At 56.0% G+C, this 18,840-nt stretch overlaps 1 protein-coding gene across 4 annotated transcripts in view; it reads right to left on the bottom strand.

Moving 5' to 3' along the window:
- PIP5K1C (phosphatidylinositol-4-phosphate 5-kinase type 1 gamma) overlaps nucleotides 1–18,840 on the bottom strand; it is a 55,646-nt gene that overhangs the window by 3,120 nt on the left and 33,686 nt on the right. For 2 of the 4 annotated variants that reach the window (XM_081091601.1, XM_081091604.1), the window contains exons 6-18: nucleotides 18,607–18,759; nucleotides 16,962–17,261; nucleotides 15,618–15,823; nucleotides 13,205–13,288; nucleotides 12,072–12,120; nucleotides 10,595–10,679; nucleotides 8,537–8,698; nucleotides 7,710–7,848; nucleotides 7,540–7,572; nucleotides 5,850–5,954; nucleotides 3,735–3,858; nucleotides 2,358–2,435; nucleotides 63–146 (exon numbers count right to left, since the gene is read on the bottom strand). In XM_081091601.1, the coding sequence (XP_080947727.1) occupies nucleotides 63–146; nucleotides 2,358–2,435; nucleotides 3,735–3,858; nucleotides 5,850–5,954; nucleotides 7,540–7,572; nucleotides 7,710–7,848; nucleotides 8,537–8,698; nucleotides 10,595–10,679; nucleotides 12,072–12,120; nucleotides 13,205–13,288; nucleotides 15,618–15,823; nucleotides 16,962–17,261; nucleotides 18,607–18,759 (1,602 nt within the window). The remainder of the gene's footprint in view (nucleotides 1–62; nucleotides 147–2,357; nucleotides 2,436–3,734; nucleotides 3,859–5,849; nucleotides 5,955–7,539; nucleotides 7,573–7,709; nucleotides 7,849–8,536; nucleotides 8,699–10,594; nucleotides 10,680–12,071; nucleotides 12,121–13,204; nucleotides 13,289–15,617; nucleotides 15,824–16,961; nucleotides 17,262–18,606; nucleotides 18,760–18,840) is intronic. The other 2 variants (XM_081091603.1, XM_081091602.1) reach the window with 2 other exon arrangements.

Here is an 18,840-nt window from a genome sequence, read left to right as displayed (position 1 = left end):
TCTGTCCTTGGGGTGCTCTCAGCCCCAAGTAGGCCAGGCTGGCAGGCCATGGGCACACTTACTGTGTCGCTCTCGCCGTCGGAGGCTGAGTGGGCCTGTGCACTATAGTGGAGTGGGGAGTACACCCAGCTCCTCTCATCGGTGGGCTGGAGGGCGGGCAGGCGGCACGTGCAGGAAGGGCGCAGAGAAGAGCAGGGTGTGAGGAGGCACCAGAGAGGTGAGAGGGAGGAAGGAAGAAACAGAAATAAAAGAGGCGGACCCCCAATGCAGGACAAGTGGGCAGCTCGGCCCCCGGCTGCCCTCTCCCTGATGGGGACCTGCCCCCAACCTGGACGGGCCTTGAGATGGGCAGGACCGGGGTTGAGTGGCCTGAGCAGGCAGGGTGGGCAGCAGAAGCAGTGAGTGCAGTCGGGGCGGGGAGCAAAGGTGGCAGGAGCTTGGTGTACTGTGCTGTCCTCTCTCCTCCTCCTCTGCCCACCCGTGACACCTGGCTCAGCAGCACCCAAACCCAGATCCTGCCTGCCATGCAAGCTCTGGGGGCGCTTGAAGGTGCGAGGTGGCGGGTGGCCTAGTGCTCTTCCAGCTGTGTCTGGGGAAGGGGTTCCCCATTCTGTCATCAGATTGGGGGCAGGCGTGCTTCCTGCCAGGTCTGTTCCCATCTCAGCTGTCTTCTTTCTTCCTCCTCTCGCCCAGGAGCCCCCACTCCTGGCCTTCAAAGCCCCGAGGTCTGGGGACCTCTACCCCGGCTCAAGCCTGTTGTGAGCACCAGGCCTGAGCACACACCTGCCCTGGCCATGTCCACCTGGCTGTCCCCTAAACCTACAGCCACAACCAACAAGCCCCCAGACCCACCTCTCAAGCACTCACTGCCCCTCAGAGCCCACTTGCTGCTTCCTCAACCTCTGCGTCTGCTCAATACCACCTTCCCTGCAGCTCTCACAGGCCAGACCCCTGTACCCATCTGTGGACTAGCACAAAGGCACACGGGGCAGCAGGGCAAGACACTACTGCAGGCCCCTCATTCCTTCACACGGTTACGGCACAATACAAAACCCTGCTCATGTGCAGCAGCTCGCTCCGCCTCCCCTGCCCACCTGGGAGCCTGGAGGCCAGGGTCAGGCTGTCTGGGGGCTGCTTGTGCCCAGTGCCCAGCACCGGGAAGCTGCAGGAGGGATTGACACTGACCTAGCTGCCCTGCTGGGACTCAAAACGTGAGAAAAGAGGGTCCCACTGGACCCTCTGTAGAGAGCTGGGTCTGGGGGAGGGAGGGACCCAGAAACTAGGGATGACCCCATTAGAGTTAGGTCAAGGGCACATCTTTCCTGCAGGCCTGAGGGTCCTTCTTGCCACTCATCCAGCCTTCCTGTCCTCCCATCCAGCCTCCACACTTCCGTTTCCACTGCGCCCCCTGCCGAGACACTCTTTCCTCTTCATTTCCACACCCCACGTGTCTTTTAAAGTCCAGGTCAACCCCCTCGAGGCACCTCTGCAAACTGCTCCCCCCAGGGATCCCTTGGGGACTGCTGTGTGTCCCCAGCTGATGGGTCATTAAGTCACCTCTGGGGGATGGCATCCCCATCCTGGGAGGACAGTGTGGCAGGAGGGAGTGGTGAAGCAGTCTTGACACCCAGTGGCAAGTAGGGGGGTTGCTGTTGGGGCTGTGGTGTGAGCCTCCTCTTGAGAACAGAAACTCTCTCCAGTTCTTTACCCTGATCCACCCATTCACACTGTGCGGCTGTGGGCAGGTTACTTGGCCTCTCTGGGCCCTTCACTTATTGCTCATAACGACAATAATAGGACTGATAAGGCCACTGCTGCATGACATCTATATAGCATCCCACTGGGTGGATGAGTGTCAACTACACACAAAGGCTGGACTCAGAATTTGTTTAATCTGTGTGCTCTTGTGGGCTCCCTGAGGAGCAGAGGCCTCAGTTATTGCATCTGTGAAATGGGTATGAAGATAGTAGCTCCTCTCTCCTGTAGCTAAGAGTCAGCTTTGCAGTCCCTTATTGACCCACGTGACCATCCCCATCAGAAAGGCAGATGCCCCTTGAGGAGCCATCAGCAGGAAAGTCTTAATGAATGATAAGTGTCCGCCTGACTTGTCCCTCGCTTGGAAGGGCTGGGAAGAGGTGGCCTGGGGCTGGGGTTCAAATGTAGATTCCGCCATGGCCAGGCCCGCTGAGCACCAGCCGTGCACCCGCTGGCCACTGATGCTAACTTCACAGGAGATTAAGCGACCTCCCTGCAGGACACACAGCAGGGCACCTGCACAGTTATCATGATTATTGTCCCCACGTCCCTTCTCAGAGGGGCAGGGGCTGGGCTTCCTGGAGGCCTGCTGTGTCACTTACAGTCCCCGAGGAGCTCAGCGTCACGGCCCGCAGTCGGCGATGCCGGGGAGAGTAAATCCAGTACCTCCCGTCCGTGAACTGGGTGGGCCGGGAGGGCGGAGGAGGCAAAGAGAGGACAGGATGAGGGGACAGGAATGCAGAATCCAGCTGAGGTCAGGAAGGTCAGGTGGAGAGGGTGCTAGGCGGGGCAGGTAGCCAATGGCAAAGCAGTAGGAGAGTTTGGGGGTGTCAGGGCCACACTGTGGCCTCTGCCTTCTCTGCTACCCCTTGTGGTCCAGCCACCCACTCACAGGACACAGCCCAACCCCCGCACACACACTTCGGGAGAACAGGACAAAAGTCAAGCCCCAGGGATGGGAAAACGATGGCTGGTGGGGAGGACAGCATCCAGTGTGCGCCCTACAGCTCCTGGCAGGGGCCCTGTGACCCAGCAGCACTGGCTCAGGACAGCAGGTGGTGGTAGTTAAGAAGCAGCGAGAGCAGCAGAGGGCCAGGCCCACCCAGGCCTGGAGGTTTGAGGCCAGGCGCCAGACCAGGGCAGTGGGCAGCCCGCAGCTCACCTTCCCTTGGGAGGCAGAGATGAAAATGGAGGTCTGGGAAGAGGGCAGGCAGCTGGGCTGCAGCATCGGGCATTCTCTGGGGCCATCTGACCCCTGACCCGCCATCGAGGGCCAGTGGACTAGACTTTGCAGGCTCCTGGCAACCCAGTACCTACCTCACCCAGGCTCCCGGCTCATCTAATCTGTGCCTACAGGAGATGTAAAGGGGGGAGGTGACCCCAGATTTGGGAGGGAGGCCCCGGTCTCCGGGACAGGCCCCTTCCTGCTGTGATGAACCCCGCCTTGTTCAGGAACAGCCGCCTGTCCTCGGCCAGGGAAGACGAAGGCATGAGGCCCACCTGCCCCTTGCCACATTTCCCTTGCCCCCTTAAGGACAGAGCCCACCCAGCCACCCCATCACCCAGGAGGAGAAGATCCACAGCGTTTCCAGCACAGACCCAGGACCCAGGGGCCACTGGGGCTGAGAGTGTGAGGACTCGGGTGATTCCCAGGGGGACCGGGTGGCAAAGCTGGGGCCTTGGCTCTTGCCAGGCAGTGGTCACAAGGTCTGGGGAGCAAGGCCCAGGGACGTTTCCTGGCCTTGGGCCTGGCCTGGGTCTGAGGCGGGGAGCTCACATGCCACGTGAGTGTGCATGTGTTCAAGAGTCAACCACGTGAGTGCCGTTGGCATGTAAGAGCATGTGTACAGACATGGGTATACGGGTATGATAGTGTGTGCAATGTGTGTCCATGTGTGTGGGCATGTCAGCGAATGTGTACACATGAGCACAAGTGGGTCGAGGGCCCTGTGACGAGAGAGAGCCCCTGGAGGACTTACAAAGTAGATGTCGGTGGCGGGCGTGTCCTCCTCATCCGAGGCCTGGCTGGCGGGCTCTGAAGCCTGGCTGGCGGTTTCAGCTTCAACAACAATGGCAGAGGTACTGGCCGGGGAAGCCTCCACCCTGGGGACAGGGCAGGAATGGGAGTCCTGGGCCAGGCCCTCAGCAGTCCATCCTTTCCTCGCCCACTCCCTCTCACCCTCCTGCCCCCCTTCACAGTGTGTCACTGCGGAGACAAGTCTTAGGAAGCCAAATAAAACTGAACACCCCCGTTTTGTCGTGGCCCAGGAAATAACTGGCCTACCCGGACCTCTCCCCTCAACACAGGCACACAAACTGTCCTGGCCTAGCCACTTACTCCCACTGCACCCTCTATAGAGCGCTGGGTGAACGTAAAGCCTCACTTTCCTTCTCTGGCCTCAGTTCCTCATCTGTAAAGTGGGGACATGCAGGCCTGAGCACTTACGATATGCCGAGCCTGCTCAAGAGCCTTGTATGAATGAACCCACTGATCTCCCTGGGAAGGGTTTGCTGCTGTACCATATCACAGGTGAGGAGGCGGAGACTGAGAGAGATGCTGAGAATCATGCCCAGGCCTCAGCTGAAGGCTATGTGATTGCTACGTAATTTTCATTTCATGAATAAATGACAAGCTCTAAGGTGACAGAGCGTTCCTAACTGTGGCAAAGTTGTTCTTCAGTCATGTTTCAGGTCAGGTTGTTTTTCTGGGCAAAGACTGAGCGATATGTTACATTGCGAGACTTCAGTTAATGGCAAAAGCACAGTGGCAGAGACTGGAGTGTGCATGTGTGCGTGTAAAATAAACTCTTAATGGCAAAGTGAAGCCTGGGAATGTGGTGTAAATGCTAAGGTCTCTTAAAACAGAACAGCAAAAAAATACAATAAAATAAAAATAGAACAGAAATTCTAAATTATAAAATTCAATAGACCAAACAGATGAGAAATAAGTTAAGACAAAGAAACTGGTTGACAACAATCAATACATTGACAGGACAGAGAACTTTCCATTCCTTGGCAAAAAATACACATTTCTCCCATATGTCTATGGATATTAAAAACCATAAAACCAAAAAACTAATGTATGTACGTGACCATAGACTTTAATCTGTTTTAAAACACAGCATAGGCTGTTTTAGGCCACTTTTCAACTCAAAAGTAGAATTAGAGTTAAGTACTAAAAGGGTAAAAAAAATCCTTAGGGACCCAGAAGTGCAGACACTCCTAAATACTAGTAAACCTCAGTCCATGGTCTCTCTCCCTGAGCACTGCTGATATCAGGGCTGGGTCACTCTCGGGGGGGGGGGCTGTCATGGGCACTGTGGGGTATTGGGTAGCATCTCTGGCCCCCACCCACTCAATGCCAGGAGCACCCCCAGTTGTGACAACCACAGATGTCCCCAGACATTGCCCATTGTCATCAGGGGGCAGGACCGCCTCCAGGTAGTTGAAAGCCTCACTGCCTTAGATCAAAGAGGACCTTAAAGGGAAAATCACTAACTATCCATAAAGAGCCAGCATAAAAAGGAACTGCTTCATGTCAAAACTCTTGGGACAGTAAAAGCAGCACTCAGAGGAAAAGGCATAGCCTTAAGTGCCTCTTATCACAGAAAGAAAAAAGGAACTTAAGCACTCAACCTATGCCGAAGTAAAAGAAACAAATGAGAAAACAAATCAGAAGTTAGAAGAAAAAAATTACTGATGAGTTAAAGTGATGGAACAAGAACAAAATATGAGAGGAGAAAGGGTGACTGAGACCAAAAGTGGTCCTCTGAAGAAACTGGCCTGTCATCCTCTTGCAAGTGCAGGCAAGGCTAAGAGTGAGGGAAGGGAGGAGAGAGAATCGCAGATCACCACCGAGGTACATCCCTAGACTGACACATTACATGCAGCTCTGTGAGTGCAACTATGCGCCCCAGCACCTCAGTTCCTGAAGCCCCATTCCCATGCCTCTGCTCCCCAGAATAAATTTCCCAGCCTGCCTTGCTGCCAGCTGGCCATGTGACCATACTCTGCCAATGAAATTGGGGCAGAAGTTGAGTACAGAAACCAGGCAACAGGAGAGCATGGACCACATGGACTGGATGGTCACTCACCCCTCTTCCTCCTCCTTGGGGACCACTATCTCCACACTGCACGTGGGCTCCACCTGCACTGTGATCTGCTGCAGGTCCTCCTCTACGCGTGCCTCCTCCTGGGGCCTGGAGGCAGTGGGATGACATGCTCAATTTCCCTCCTCTCCCACCTCACTTCCCAGGAACTCCAGCTGAGCTCTGGGCAGGTGCTGATTTCAGTCCCATGGGGTCTGAGGTGCTATCTCTAGGTGCCAACCAACCAGGGCCCTAAGCTGGTCCAGCTCAGGCCTAGTCCTTTTGGCTGCCACGCCCAGCTAGGGGCTTTGAGGGGACAGCAAATGACCGTTCACTTGGGGTTGTCCTGGGACTCTGGCACCAGCAGGGGCACAATGAATGACTGGCGACATGAATCCTGCCCCTATTCCTGGGGTGGCTTGGAACCTGCCTAGGACCTGAACTAGGGTGGGGTGGTTTGGGGGCCCAGAAGCTGAGGCCCCTGGTGGGAGGCTTTGGGCAGCCAGCAGGCAGCTGGACAGAGGGAGATGTACTTTTTGCTAAATGTGCTTTGTACCATGACTTTTTTTCAACTGGAAAGAATTATCCTCCCAAAAGCTAATTGTGGAGAGCAACCTCTATTCACTACAGCTGTGTGACAAGGTCAACCAACTGGGAACAACCCAAGTGTCCCCAAGAGCAGGAACAATCTGTTAGAAGGAAGGGAACTGCCTGGCCGGTGTGGCTCAGTGGTTGAGCATAGACCTAGGAACCAAGAGGTCACAGTTAGATTCCCAGTGAGGACATATGCCCGGGTTGTGGGCTTGATCCCCAGTAGGGGGTGTGCAGGGGGCAGCTGATTGATAATGTTTCTCTCTCGTCAATGTTTCCTTCTATCCCTCTTCCTTTCCCAATCTCTCTCTCTCAAAATCAATAAGAACATATTTTTAAAAAAAGAGAAGGAAGAGAATCAGCAAATGCTCATACCAACAACCTTCATCTGGAAGTGACAAAGCAAGGAACAGGGGCACAGAGCCACAGCTTTTGTCAAAGCAAAAGGGAGAAACAGGCCTGAGTGTATGTTTGCTTGTATATTCATAAAATACCTCCAGAGAGAGAAAAAACATCTAGGGGGTGCGCCCAGGGAAGGGACTGGGCATGGAGCAGAGGCAGGCATCTCACTGTGTGCACTTTTCTATCTCTTAGAATAAAAAAGAAAAAGAAAGGTTTAACAGGTGCAGGGGAGGGGGCACCCAGGTAGGAGTGAAACACAAAGTGACTCGAGATTCTGTGTGGCTCTAGAGCAGCCGTGGGCAAACTACGGCCCGCGGGCCAGATCCGGCCCGTTTGAAATGAATAAAACAAAAAAAAAAAAAGACCGTACCCTTTTATGTAGTGATGTTTACTTTGAATTTATATTAGTTCACACAAACACTCCATCCATGCTTTTGTTCCGGCCCTCCGGTCCAGTTTAAGAACCCATTGTGGCCCTCGAGTCAAAAAGTTTGCCCACCCCTGCTCTAGAGCCTGAAGATTGATCGTTAAAATAAATCTGTCCCCAGGAAAGAGGGGCTCTGGGTGGAGATGTGGAGGGGTGAGCTGTGCAGAGGGAAGGGGAGGGCGGAAAGAGGGGCAAAGGGGCTCTGCAGGAGAAGCTGGGGAGACTGTGGGGACTAGAGTAGAGACTGGCAGGGAGGGGGCTGGGGGCTCATCTTACCGGCTATCCTGTCCAGAGGACTGTGTGTGCCGCCTTCCGAGAGAACACAAACGGGGAATAGATGGAACGAGTAGGGAGGCCTCCCCACCTGCCCCACCCCTCCCAGGCCCCGTGCTGGCCCCTCCTCTGAGCCGCCCCCACCTCCCACCTCCGGGCCCCCTTCTGCTCACCTGTACCTTGGCTGCTCTGAGGTCTCTGAGGGGGACCGCTCTGGGATGGACAGGGATGTGGAGGACAGGGTCGTGGCGATGGATGCAGTGGTGGCCTCCTCAAAAGAAGGTGGTGTGCAGGGCAGGAGGTCAGGCCGGCCTGCGGGGAGGAGGCAGTGGGTACCTATGGGAGCCAGGCTCCAGGGCCTGCTGCAGGGACTCTGGGCTCTACTGCGGCTCCCACTGGCACTCACAGTTTTCCCCAGCACAAGGGATCCCAGTACCTTCCTGCTGCTCTCACACTAAAATCCAAACTGCCTCCCTTCCTCCTGCCCTCCCTGCCCTCATCACCTCCCTGCCTTCACCTCCTCCCTCACACTCACTGCTGCAGCCACACGGGCCTCCTTACTGTTCCTCCAACACACCAGGCACCGTCCGGCCCCAGGACCTTTGCGCGTGCAGTTTCTCCCTTGATGCTATCCCCCAGCCCCTCCCTGACTGGAATCTTCGACCCTGGTTGCTTGGAGGGACCTCCAGAACATCAGGCCCAACCCACGGACACTTCCTCCTTCTAGGTCTGTGTCACCTCCCAGGGCGACGCTTTCTATGCTTAGGTCTCCCTGGGCCTCGTCCCAGCTACTCCCTACTCCCCAGGTGCCGCAGATGTTGAACTGGAAGGGGACCCCTCCCATTCGGGCTTAGCCCAGCTGCGGGGGTCCCTTTCCTCACACGCACAGCTATTGTTGCTCCCTGCACCCCTACCCCTAACCCCCTAGGGATGGTGTCTTTCCCCAGCAGCTGCCTCATTCCTCCTGTCACAAACATGCCCACTCCCACTGCCCAGTCACCTTCGTCCTCCAGCGTGGGGTAGCTGCGGGCGCCCCGCAGGTCGTACTGCGTGTCCTCCCGCTCACTGGGGATCTGGCTGGCTGAGAAGGCAGCTGTGGGCCCCAGGGGTTTGACAGCCAACAAGGCACCGCGGCCCTTCTTGGATGGGGATGACTTCAGGGCTGGGGAGGAAGAGTGGCTGATGTGCTTGGGGCGGCGACAAGGCAGGGCCCCACAGACCTCCGTCTCTCCTTTGTGTGAAAGTGTGGTGGGCACCGAGGGGCCCACCACTTGTACACACGGCCCTCACTGTTCCAGTTCCAGCCTGCCCCTCAAGCCTGGCGCCTGGAGGCAATGGGATGACGTGCTCAGGAAGCAATGCTCTTCCTGGAGAAAGCCCTGCCCTGCTTTCCACCTGGCTCTGCCCACCAACAGAGATGGAACCTAGCACCTCCGCTCTTGGCGCCCCAGAAACAGCAGCTGCATTAGCAGCTGCCAATGTTTATTTGAGCACTTTGGGGCCTCATCCCCTTTTCCCGGCCCACCATCGCTGTGCCCAACATTCAAACAAGAATATGGCCCTAACCGGTTTGGCTCAGTGGATAGAGCGTCGGCCTGCGGACTGAAAGGTCCCAGGTTCGATTCCGGTCAAGGGCATGTACCTTGGTTGCAGGCACATCCCCAGTAGGGGGTGTGCAGGAGGCAGCTGGTCGATGTTTCTCTCTCATCGATGTTTCTGGCTCTCTATCCCTCTCCCTTCCTCTCTGTAAAAAATCAATAAAATATATTTAAAAAAAAAAAGAAAAAAAAAAGAATATGAAAAGCCTGGGGAGTGCGAGGCTCAGCGCCAAGGACCTGGGGAACATAGCTCAGCCTCTCTTGACCCCAGAATCCTCGTCTGCAACAAGTGAGGCAGGGAGCCCCGTAACACTCTGCACCAGGCCCGGCCCGTCATCACCCGTCACCGTCCTCTCCTTGCTCCATGGTGGCTAGCGCAGCTCCCAGCACACACTAGGTGCTCAATTTTTCCTGTGGACAACCATTCAGCCCCCCGAAGCCAGCACTCTCCTCGGGACTACAGTGGGAATAACATCCCAAGAAGGTCCCAGGAAGTGGTGTGCTGGTCAAGTTAACACGCAGCTCTTTGGAGACAAGGCTGGATTTGTGGTGTTTGCCTATTTTCATGGTATAAATGCTCCCCCCAGTCAGTTGCAAGCTATTGACTAAAAGTCACAGAACATGGAGCTGCCTCAGCTTTATGAGCCAACTCCAGGAGATGGGCTGGCTTGCAGCCCCCCTAGGCCTGGGCTGGGCTGGGCTGGGAGAGTGGTCCCACGTGTGGAGCACACCACAGGGTTTGAGACCTGGGGAGGAGGCACACACAGACACACACTGAGTTCCTACTATGTACCGGGCCCCACGCTGGACACTGGGGACATAGTGACCAAGGCCAGCAAGCACCCTGCAGTTTTTGGAGGGGGCTGAGGGGCAGAAGACACACAGACACGTTGGGAGCAAGACTCTTTTGGATGGCACGTGGGATCTCAGCCTGGGGTGTGCACCAGAGTCAGGGACCCTCCTCCAGGCCCAGTACACATGTGGGGCCTCCGGAGACCACCCACAGAGCAAGAGCCATTACTGCTCACCCTGTAACCTTCCCTGACAACGTCTAGTTAGGCCAATGACCATCTCAGTGCCACCAAACTCACATGTCCTTAGTGATAGAGCGAGGCTATGGGCAGCCCTGCTGAATGCTGGCACTGGACTTGTATGGAACATGTTGCCCTCACAGCTCTGTACAGGTGGGGAAACTGAGGACCGTGATCTCTACTGGCTGGAGGTCCACACAGACAGAATGAGGCGAAGCCAGAACTCAAACGTGGACATGGGCACCAGGCCCTGTGCTGACCTGTGTGGCGCAGCTGCCTGACTACCCTGTTCTGGGGACCAAGTCCCTGACTGAGCCCCGAGGCTGACCAAGCAGCAGAACGAGGCACCTGGTTTACCGCACTCTTGGCTGCCTGCTCGCCTCTCTCCACACCCCAGGTCCCTCCTGCTCAAAAGGCAGGTAAACTCACAGGAGTTCTTCCGAAAGACTGTGTTGCTCATGAACTTGAAGAAGCGCTCGGCGTAGAAGCTGGGCCGGTGGACGGAGACAGTGTCCTGGGAAGAGATGTGGGGGCCCGAGGGCAAGCAGGGGTGTGAGCACTATGGCTCCCTGTGTCCCACAGGACAGCCCAGAACAGACCACTGTGGGGGGTGGGGGCTGGGGTGCGCCTCCTCTGTGGAGGTGATAAGAGCGTCACAGCACGGGGCTTTCTGGAGGGGACCCAGGGAATCAGGTAAGAGTGGCAGGAAGGGGTGTGGAAGATTTTTACATTGTAAACCTATCTGTATTTGTAATTTTTTGAGCCATGTGAATAATTATTCAAAGAACAAATAGCTATTCAAAGTAAACGGATAAATATCAAAATTATGGAACCAGAGGGGTTTTCTACAGCAGGGGTTGTCAGAGCATGGCCTAACACCTGTTTTATAAGTAAAGTGTTTTTGTTGTTGTTTTTAAAATGTACTTTTATTGATTTCAGAGAGGGAGATAGAGAAACATCAATGATGCGAGAGAATCATTGATTGGCTGCCTCCTGTATGCCCCACACTGGGGATTCTCTCTCATCATTGATGTTTCTATCCCTCTCTCCCTCTCCCTTCTTCTCTCTGAAATCAATTATGAAAACACACACACTTTTTCTCTTTTTTTAAAAAAAGAGCCTCCTGCTGGTTGGCCACCTGGATCTTCTCAATGCACATTCTGAAAGCTCCCGCTTGATCCTCCAAACACTCTCTGAGGGGTGTGGAGGATTGTAGATTGGGATCTTAGCATTTTACAGACTGTAGGCAAACGGATAGCCCTTAACACTTTAGTAAGAATTGGTCTGAAAAGGGGGGGCCATAGAAGGAAAGTTATCTACCAGGGCTGGCTGTTGCCAGAGTTGGACCAGGAGTGTGAGGGCTGCCAGGGTCCCACAAGTGGGCTGTTTGGCTCCCAGTGGTTGGTTCTCACAGTTTTTTATATTTAGAATTAATCCACTGCCGGGGTTTCCATGTTGGCAGTGCTCAGGAAAAATTGCATTGCAAGCTTTTCTCAAGCAATGGAGATGTTCTGCTGAAGTGGGCCACATGCCCACCTGGCAACAGGAGTCAGAGCTGTGTGGTGCTGCCCCTGGGCCAAGACCCCCTCACATCGCACAGTTCCAGATTCTTCTTTGGCTGGCCCCTGACTTTCCCAGTCAGGCTTTCCTTGGGAAGCCTTTCAATCAGCTTGGGGGTCCCCTCCTCCAGGAAGTCTTCCTGTATCCCTCATAGATGGCTCAGACCCGCTGACCCCTTGCCCTGTGACTGTCTGGTCACAGGGCCACCTCTGCTGTACAGCTGCTCCAGGAAGGGGGGACATGTCTCTCAGTTCTTTAGCACCTGTGCCTGGCAGGGAGATGGTCACTGCACTTGTGCACTGACAGATGGAACGAATGAGTGAGTGAGTGAATGAATGATGCTCACCCCATCGTGGACAAGTGCCTTCCAGGTGTGTTCCAGCTTCTTGATGAACCTGGCAGAGAAAAAGCACCCAGAACATCAGCCAAATCATTGGGTCCAGGAGTTCTCTACCAGGGCAATCCTGTCCCCAGAGGACACTGGGCAATGTTTGGGGACATCTGTGGTCATCACAACTGCAGGTGCTCCTGGCTTCAAGCAGGCGAAGCGCCCTGGTTTAAAGAAACTAAAGCTGTCCGCTCCCACTACCGCTGATCTGGAGGAGGACGTGAAAAGGCCAGGGTGCCTGGCCCTCCGTGGCGGACAGACTGCCAGTGCCTCCCCAGCCTGCCTTTCCTCTTTCCTCCAGGCTCCTCTCTACTAGAGTCAGTGCCTTGAACCATGGTCCCCAGCCAGGACCCTATCACACATCTGGGCTGGGTACAATGCCATCTCCCCCTGCAGCCTTCCTGGATGCCCCTCGTCTGTGGGGGAAGAATCCCGCCTTATGACACCACTACCCCCACTTGTTTGCTGCCATGTGCTACCCACTCCTTCCACCCCCCGCCCCCGGGGCCTGGGCAGAAATCCTGGCTGGCTACTTCAAAAGCTACCTAACCCTGCTCCAACCCGAGGGAGATCTTGCAGAAAGATGCCTACAGGAGACAATCAGCCCTCCCATATGAAACAAAACAGATCAAAACAAAACAAAAAACAGGCTGTGAAAGTTGAGGAGCAGGAGCTGATTTTTACAAAGTCAGTCCTCACTTACAGGTTCTGAGACTAACGGAAACAATGTATAACAAAAACAACGTTACCACAGGCTAGCTGAGATAAACATGAGCTATGTTCCCAGGCATCTCAGCAATGTTATAATGCAACCATGTTGAACAAAATGATGTTGTTCAAGGACCTGCTATATTTAAAAGAGAAGCAGGCAAAGAAGAAATCGGCCTTGACCTGTCTTCGACATTACTGAGTCCCTAGGACAAATCTAGATTCCGGGGGTGGAATCTCTAGGTTGGGGACCAAATGCTCCCGTTATGGGAGGGCTGGGGAGGAGGGCGGCCAACAGGAGCCTTCCTGAGGGCTAAGAGAGCCCTGCAAGCAGACAGCAGCGGCCTCCCTGAGCAGGTGCCCCTGGGGGGCGAGGCACCCACCTGTAGGACTGCAGGATGTCGATGATCCCGATGTGCAGCAGCAGGCGCTCCCCTCGGCCATTCACGGCGGGGATCCCCCCCATCCTGGAGAGAGAGGAGCCCAGAGCGCCATCACCCACACATCCAGGCCAGAGGACCAGGGACTGGCCCCGCCTGCTCAGGTCTAGGTGGGAGGGGGCTGAGGCCCCAATTCTGGTCTGGGACTTGGGGAGAGACAAGGGGGAAAGGAGAGAGGAGCCTGGGGTTCAAGAATCCACATGAGCCCTGACCATTTTGGCTCAGTGGATAGAGCATCAGCCTGCAGACTGAAAGGTCCCACATTCGATTCTGGCCAAGGGCGTGTACCTTGCTTGCGGGCACACCCCCAGTAGGAGGTGTGCAAGAGGCAGCTGATCGATGTTTCTCTCTCATCGATGTTTCTAACTCTCTATCCCTCTCTCTTCCTCTCTGTAAAAAATCAGTAAAAAAAAAAAAAAAAAAGAATCCATATGAGCCCGGGTGGTGTGGCTCAGTGGTTGAATGCAGACCTATGAACCAGGAGGTCACAGTGTGATTCCTGGTCAGGGCACATGCTCAGGCTGCCGGTGCGATCCCCAGTAGAAAGCATGCAGGAGGCAGCCGATCAATGCTTCTCTCATCATTGATGTTTCTATCTCTCCCTTCCTCTCAGAAATCAATTTAAAAATATTTTTAAAAATCCGCATGACCCCTATAGGTCGTAGCTTGGCTGGACCTTCAGCGGGGGTCCCAGCACAGGGGACCCCCATCTTGGCATGGGATGGAGCAACTCTACCAGCCAGCTCAAATTCAAAGCTGGAGGCCTGAGGCTGCTGAAGGGTCACAGCTAAGAGGCCCAGGTGCACACACACATACACACGGTGCACTTGCATGCACTCATGCAACTTGCACACATATGCATGTATATGCATACACACAGTTGCTCAGTTACACTCACAGTGCGCCTGCGCGCGCGCGCACACACACACACACACACACACACACACACACTTGCATAATGCGCATATATATGCACACGAACACTCCCAGGCAGGACTGCAAGGGCTCTTGGGTGTAGTCTGGGGAGTTAATTGCCTCACGTAGCCTCAATCCTGAACATGCCGAGCCCAGATGGTTAATGAGGTTACATGATGTAGCAGCTATCCTGAAGCCATCATAACCCAAACCCACCAACATCAGGCTCTACTCACTGCACTCCATGCACTGCTGAGCTCACCTGCATGCCCTGCCATCCCCTGCCAGGCCCTGTGCAGATCCTACAAACATGCCAGGATGGTTTGAGGTCAGGGCCAGCTGTGCAGGGCCTTTGCACATGCCACTCCCTCCCACCTTGCTCAGTCGTAGCCCTGTGCCAGGTTCCCTCTGCCTTCCACAGCTGGTGGCCTAGTGGAGTGGCCGGGCTGGGGTCAAGCCTTGGCCCCCCCACCAGCTGGCTGTGCACACAGGATAGCTATCTCCATCCCATCTCTGAGCCTCTTTCCCCAGCTACAGATGGGGAGGTGGCCCCTCCTCCTCCAGGGCCCCCCGTAAGGACAGAACAGGGTAATGTAGGTAGAGAGTCCAGCTGGTTCCCAGCATGGTCAGTGCATGGCTCATCAACAATCTTGACCCATCTATAGCAGTTCTCGTCCGGGATGACTCTGCCTTAGGGGACATTGGGACATGCCTGGGGATATCTGTGGTTATCACGCCCGGGGGTACTGGTAGCATCAAGTGGGTAGGGACCAGGGATGCTGCTCAGTACCCCAGTGTCCAGGAGAGTGCCCCACTGAGAATGATAAGGCCTCAGTGTCCCCAGTGCTGAGGAAGGGGGACATGCCATGAGTCTGTCTCCCTGACTAAGCCCCCAGGGCAGGATCAGGTTGGGAGGTTGAGGCTGAGGGGGTGCAGTCGGGACATGCTCCTCTCTATGACCTTGCCATTTGGCACGGCCACCTTTTATCTTTGGGGAAGCAACGCGCTCAGTCCTCCCATTAGCGGGTTCTGGGTTAGGTATCTTGCTATAAAGGGGCTCTCCCATCCCCAGTCATCTCCATATCCTGTGCCACCTTTCAATATCTGTCTAGTTGTGCTTCACGCAGTGGGGTCCAGCAGGAGGAAGGGGACCTCTATGCTTCCCATGTGGATGGACAATGGCTTCAATCCACTGATCAGTGTCTGCTGAGGTCGAGACACCCTGGCCATAGCTGTGCGTCATCTGTCTGACCTTCACCAGGCCTGGTGGGCAGACACCGCTGTGCCTGTGTACAGACCAGAAACTGGCCACAGACAGGCTTCTGCCTGGTTTGCTTTGTCATTGCTTGCCTTGTGTGACAGCTCCCCCTGCCCATGTTCACACCTGGCCAGAGGGTGGGTAGAGACAAGAGCTGGAAGCCCCGCCAGCCCCACTACCTACGTGTCATCCGTCTCGATGGCCTCCCCACACGCGGCCCCGCCCTGGATGGACTCCATGGCTGTGGAGTAGAGCGCCTTCTGACCGAGTGGCCGCTTCTCATCGGCCGTGCTCTGGGCACCCTCAGCCTGCCACTCCCGCTCCTGCTGGTCGATGTTGTGCACCCCCAGGAGCAGGCTGTAGTCCATGATCTTGAAGCTCTCCAGCACCTACCGAGTGTGTGTGGAGGGGAGAGTGTCAGGACACACGCCCTGTCCCCCTCCCCCTGCCCCCAAACCTGGTGGTGATCTCAAGCTGCGCACCCTGCATCTCTGTCCATTCAGTCTCCACAGCCACGCAGGGAGACCCTTTGCTATCCCCATTTCACAGACAAGGAGACCAAGGGTGGAAGGCCAGGCTGTGCAGCAGGCAGATGGCGACAGAGCTGGGATTGGCTCCTAGGGTGGCCTAGGAGGTGGGTGTAACCCTAAGCCAGGCTGCCTCTCTGAGACCGGACAGAAAGCTTCCTCTCCTGAGACAGAGCAGCTGACTCTGCGATCCCACTTCCCTGGCGCCAGTTGGGGAGCCTGGGTGCTGTGGATGCAACACCCACTCCAGCCCCACAGTGGAGTCCAGGCACATGGACCATCAGGCTCGGGGGATGAATCCCCCAGACGCCGAAAGGCCCTGAGACATCAAAGTGGTTTTCTGGTGACACTGTGTGAAGTTTTCCACAGGGTCTGTGAGCTGAGGGGACAGGGACACAGAGCAGAGGACACGAGAGGACCCAGCCCAGCCCCTGACAGCTGAGGATCTCGGCAGGGATGCCCCTTGCCAGGTCTGTTTCTTCATTGCTAAAGGGGGAGTGGCCTGCCCTTCCAGGCTGTGGGACGGGTGGGGGTGGGCACAGTCCGGCTGAGACTAAGAGCCTGTGAAGACCCCGGCAGAGCATTCCTTATCCCTAAAAAGCACCGGCTGTGGAAGAGGGCGGCACGGAGCCAGGAGTGCTGGGTGGTGGGAGCAGGTCTGGATCTGAGGTGCCCCTTAGGGGCCATGAGAATGTCGAGCCGCTTCTGTGGGTTTGGGTTGTGTGGTAGGAACAGTCTGATTAGGACACAGGGATGAGGGGAGCAGAAGGGAGCCTGGTGCCGGGCTATGTATCTCGGGCTCACACTGCACTAGCGTCACCAGCATCGCCGGGTCACAGATGGGAAAAGAGGCTGAGAGAGGCTTAGGACCACACAGGGGCGTGTGTCCCACGGTCCCCGCCCTTACCCACCTGCACTCGCCAGGGCCAGGGAGCCTCTGAGGCCCTAAGTTCCTCCTCTGCAGTGGGACTGGGGCAGCGGGGCGGGGGCCAAGGCTCACCAGGCAGTCCCGCTGCAGCGTCTTGACGAGCGCAGAGAAGGTGTCGGCGTCCAGCAGGAGGCCCTCGGGCATGTCCTGGATGAAGTCCAGGTCCTTGTAGGTGGGGATGCTCTTCTCCCGTTCCTTCTTGCTGGCCCGCCGCTTGTATGTGGAGCCCTTGAGATCAAACTTGAGGTGCATCTTGACCATGCGCGGCAGGATGTTGTTCATGACCACCACACGGATGTTCTTGCCCCCGGACTGCACGCAGTACAGCCCGTAGAACTTGGGCAGGAGCGTCCGCGGATTCTGGTTGAGGTTCTGGGGGGTGTGGGAGAGGGGAACGTGTCGGGAGACAGCAGCCAGGAGACCACGCTCTGCCTCGTAGCCACTCCCACTCCCTGGCCTCACACACAGCCGCTCAGATCTCAGGCCAGAGGTCACCTCCTCCCTGACCGACCACCTCCTTCCCCAGCACCCCAACTTTACACGGGTCACATCAGCCAGTTTAATTCTCTATCCCCCCATCCAAATGGAAGCTCCAGGAGGGCCTGTTTCTATCAAGCCAGGTCCAGAGACATGGCTTTTCAATAAAGAACCCCATGGGACACCACGAGTGTCTGGGCCCAGCTTCCCACCAGGTCAGACTACGTGTCCCTCTTCCCCAGCCCACCCTAGGGTTCCCCAACCCCAGAGCAGGGGTTGACAAACTCCAGCCCGAGCGCCAACTCCATCCAGCTGCTTGTTCTCATACTAATGGTTTTGTTAGTGAAGAGTTGAAAAAACATACAAGAAAAATAGCATTTTGTGACGTAAAAACTTCATAAAATTCACATTTCAGTGTCCATAAATAAAGTTTTATTGGCACTCTGCCTGCCTGTCTGCTCCGGCACTGTCTATAGTGGTGTTCCTGCTGCAATGGCAGAGCTGAGCTGTGGAGACAGGCTGTTGGCTCACACAGCTGTCTGGCTCTTTATAGAAAGTTTGCTGGTCCCTGATCTAGGGGACGCAGGGGTCCCACCAAGATCACACATGGCAGATGAGGGACACCCTAAGGGAGATGGTCACAACCTGGGCAGAGCACCCAGAGGGGTCTGTCCCCATGCCCACCAGGTCGGCACAGCAGGGCAGTCGACACTCAGGTGGAGCCCACCTGAGTGTAAGGACCCCCGCTCCCAACCCTGCCCAGGGGCCTGATATGCCCTTTTGAGTCCTGAGTCATACCAGAATGGGGATGCCCAAGCAGCTGGTCCTTTGCGAGGTGCCAGCTGGTGGCCCAGCTCCTCTTCCCCCGTGCCTCTGAGTCACCAAATGCCGAAGCACTCTGTCCATGAGCCACAATTTCTGGACCAGGACTCAGGGACATCAGTGGGGTAGAGAATGGGAATCCAGGACCTAAACAGCAATTCCTGCTCACAAGTGTGGGGGGACTGCCCGAGGGGGTCTCTGAGGGTGAGGCCATGAGACCCAGGAAGAGCCTTGGGGACCCCTCTGCCAGGGCCTTAGGGCCTTTGCTCCTGTGAAAAGGAGCTGGGGGCAGAGCGGAATTGCTGCATGTGCCGAGAGGAAGAGGGGTTTAAGGTTGGGGGAGGCAGACAGGGGCTGGAAGGAAGCCCAGGACACTGCCCCCACCCCCTGGAACCTTGCGGGAACCCATGACCCCTACCATGTAGTAGCCGGGCAGCAGTTTCTGCAGGAACTCTGCCTCTTTGTGCATCACCGTCTTAATGATGAACTCATCGTCGCTGGTGACGTAGAAGAGGGAGCCGCTGGCGCCAGGGTTGGACAGCTCGATCAGAGGCTCATTGCACAGTGAGTACTGGAAGGAGAGTGGTGAGTGGGTGGGGGGTCCCATCTATGATGAGCTCATAGGAGACAGTAACGTCTGCTTTGCTGGCAG

The sequence above is a fragment of the Myotis nattereri genome (genome assembly GCF_964212035.1).
Source record: "Myotis nattereri genome assembly, chromosome: 5".
In the NCBI taxonomy this organism is placed as follows: Eukaryota; Metazoa; Chordata; class Mammalia; order Chiroptera; family Vespertilionidae; genus Myotis; species Myotis nattereri.
The sequence above is the reverse complement of the archived record's forward strand: the minus strand, read 5'-3'. Positions and strand labels throughout refer to the sequence as shown.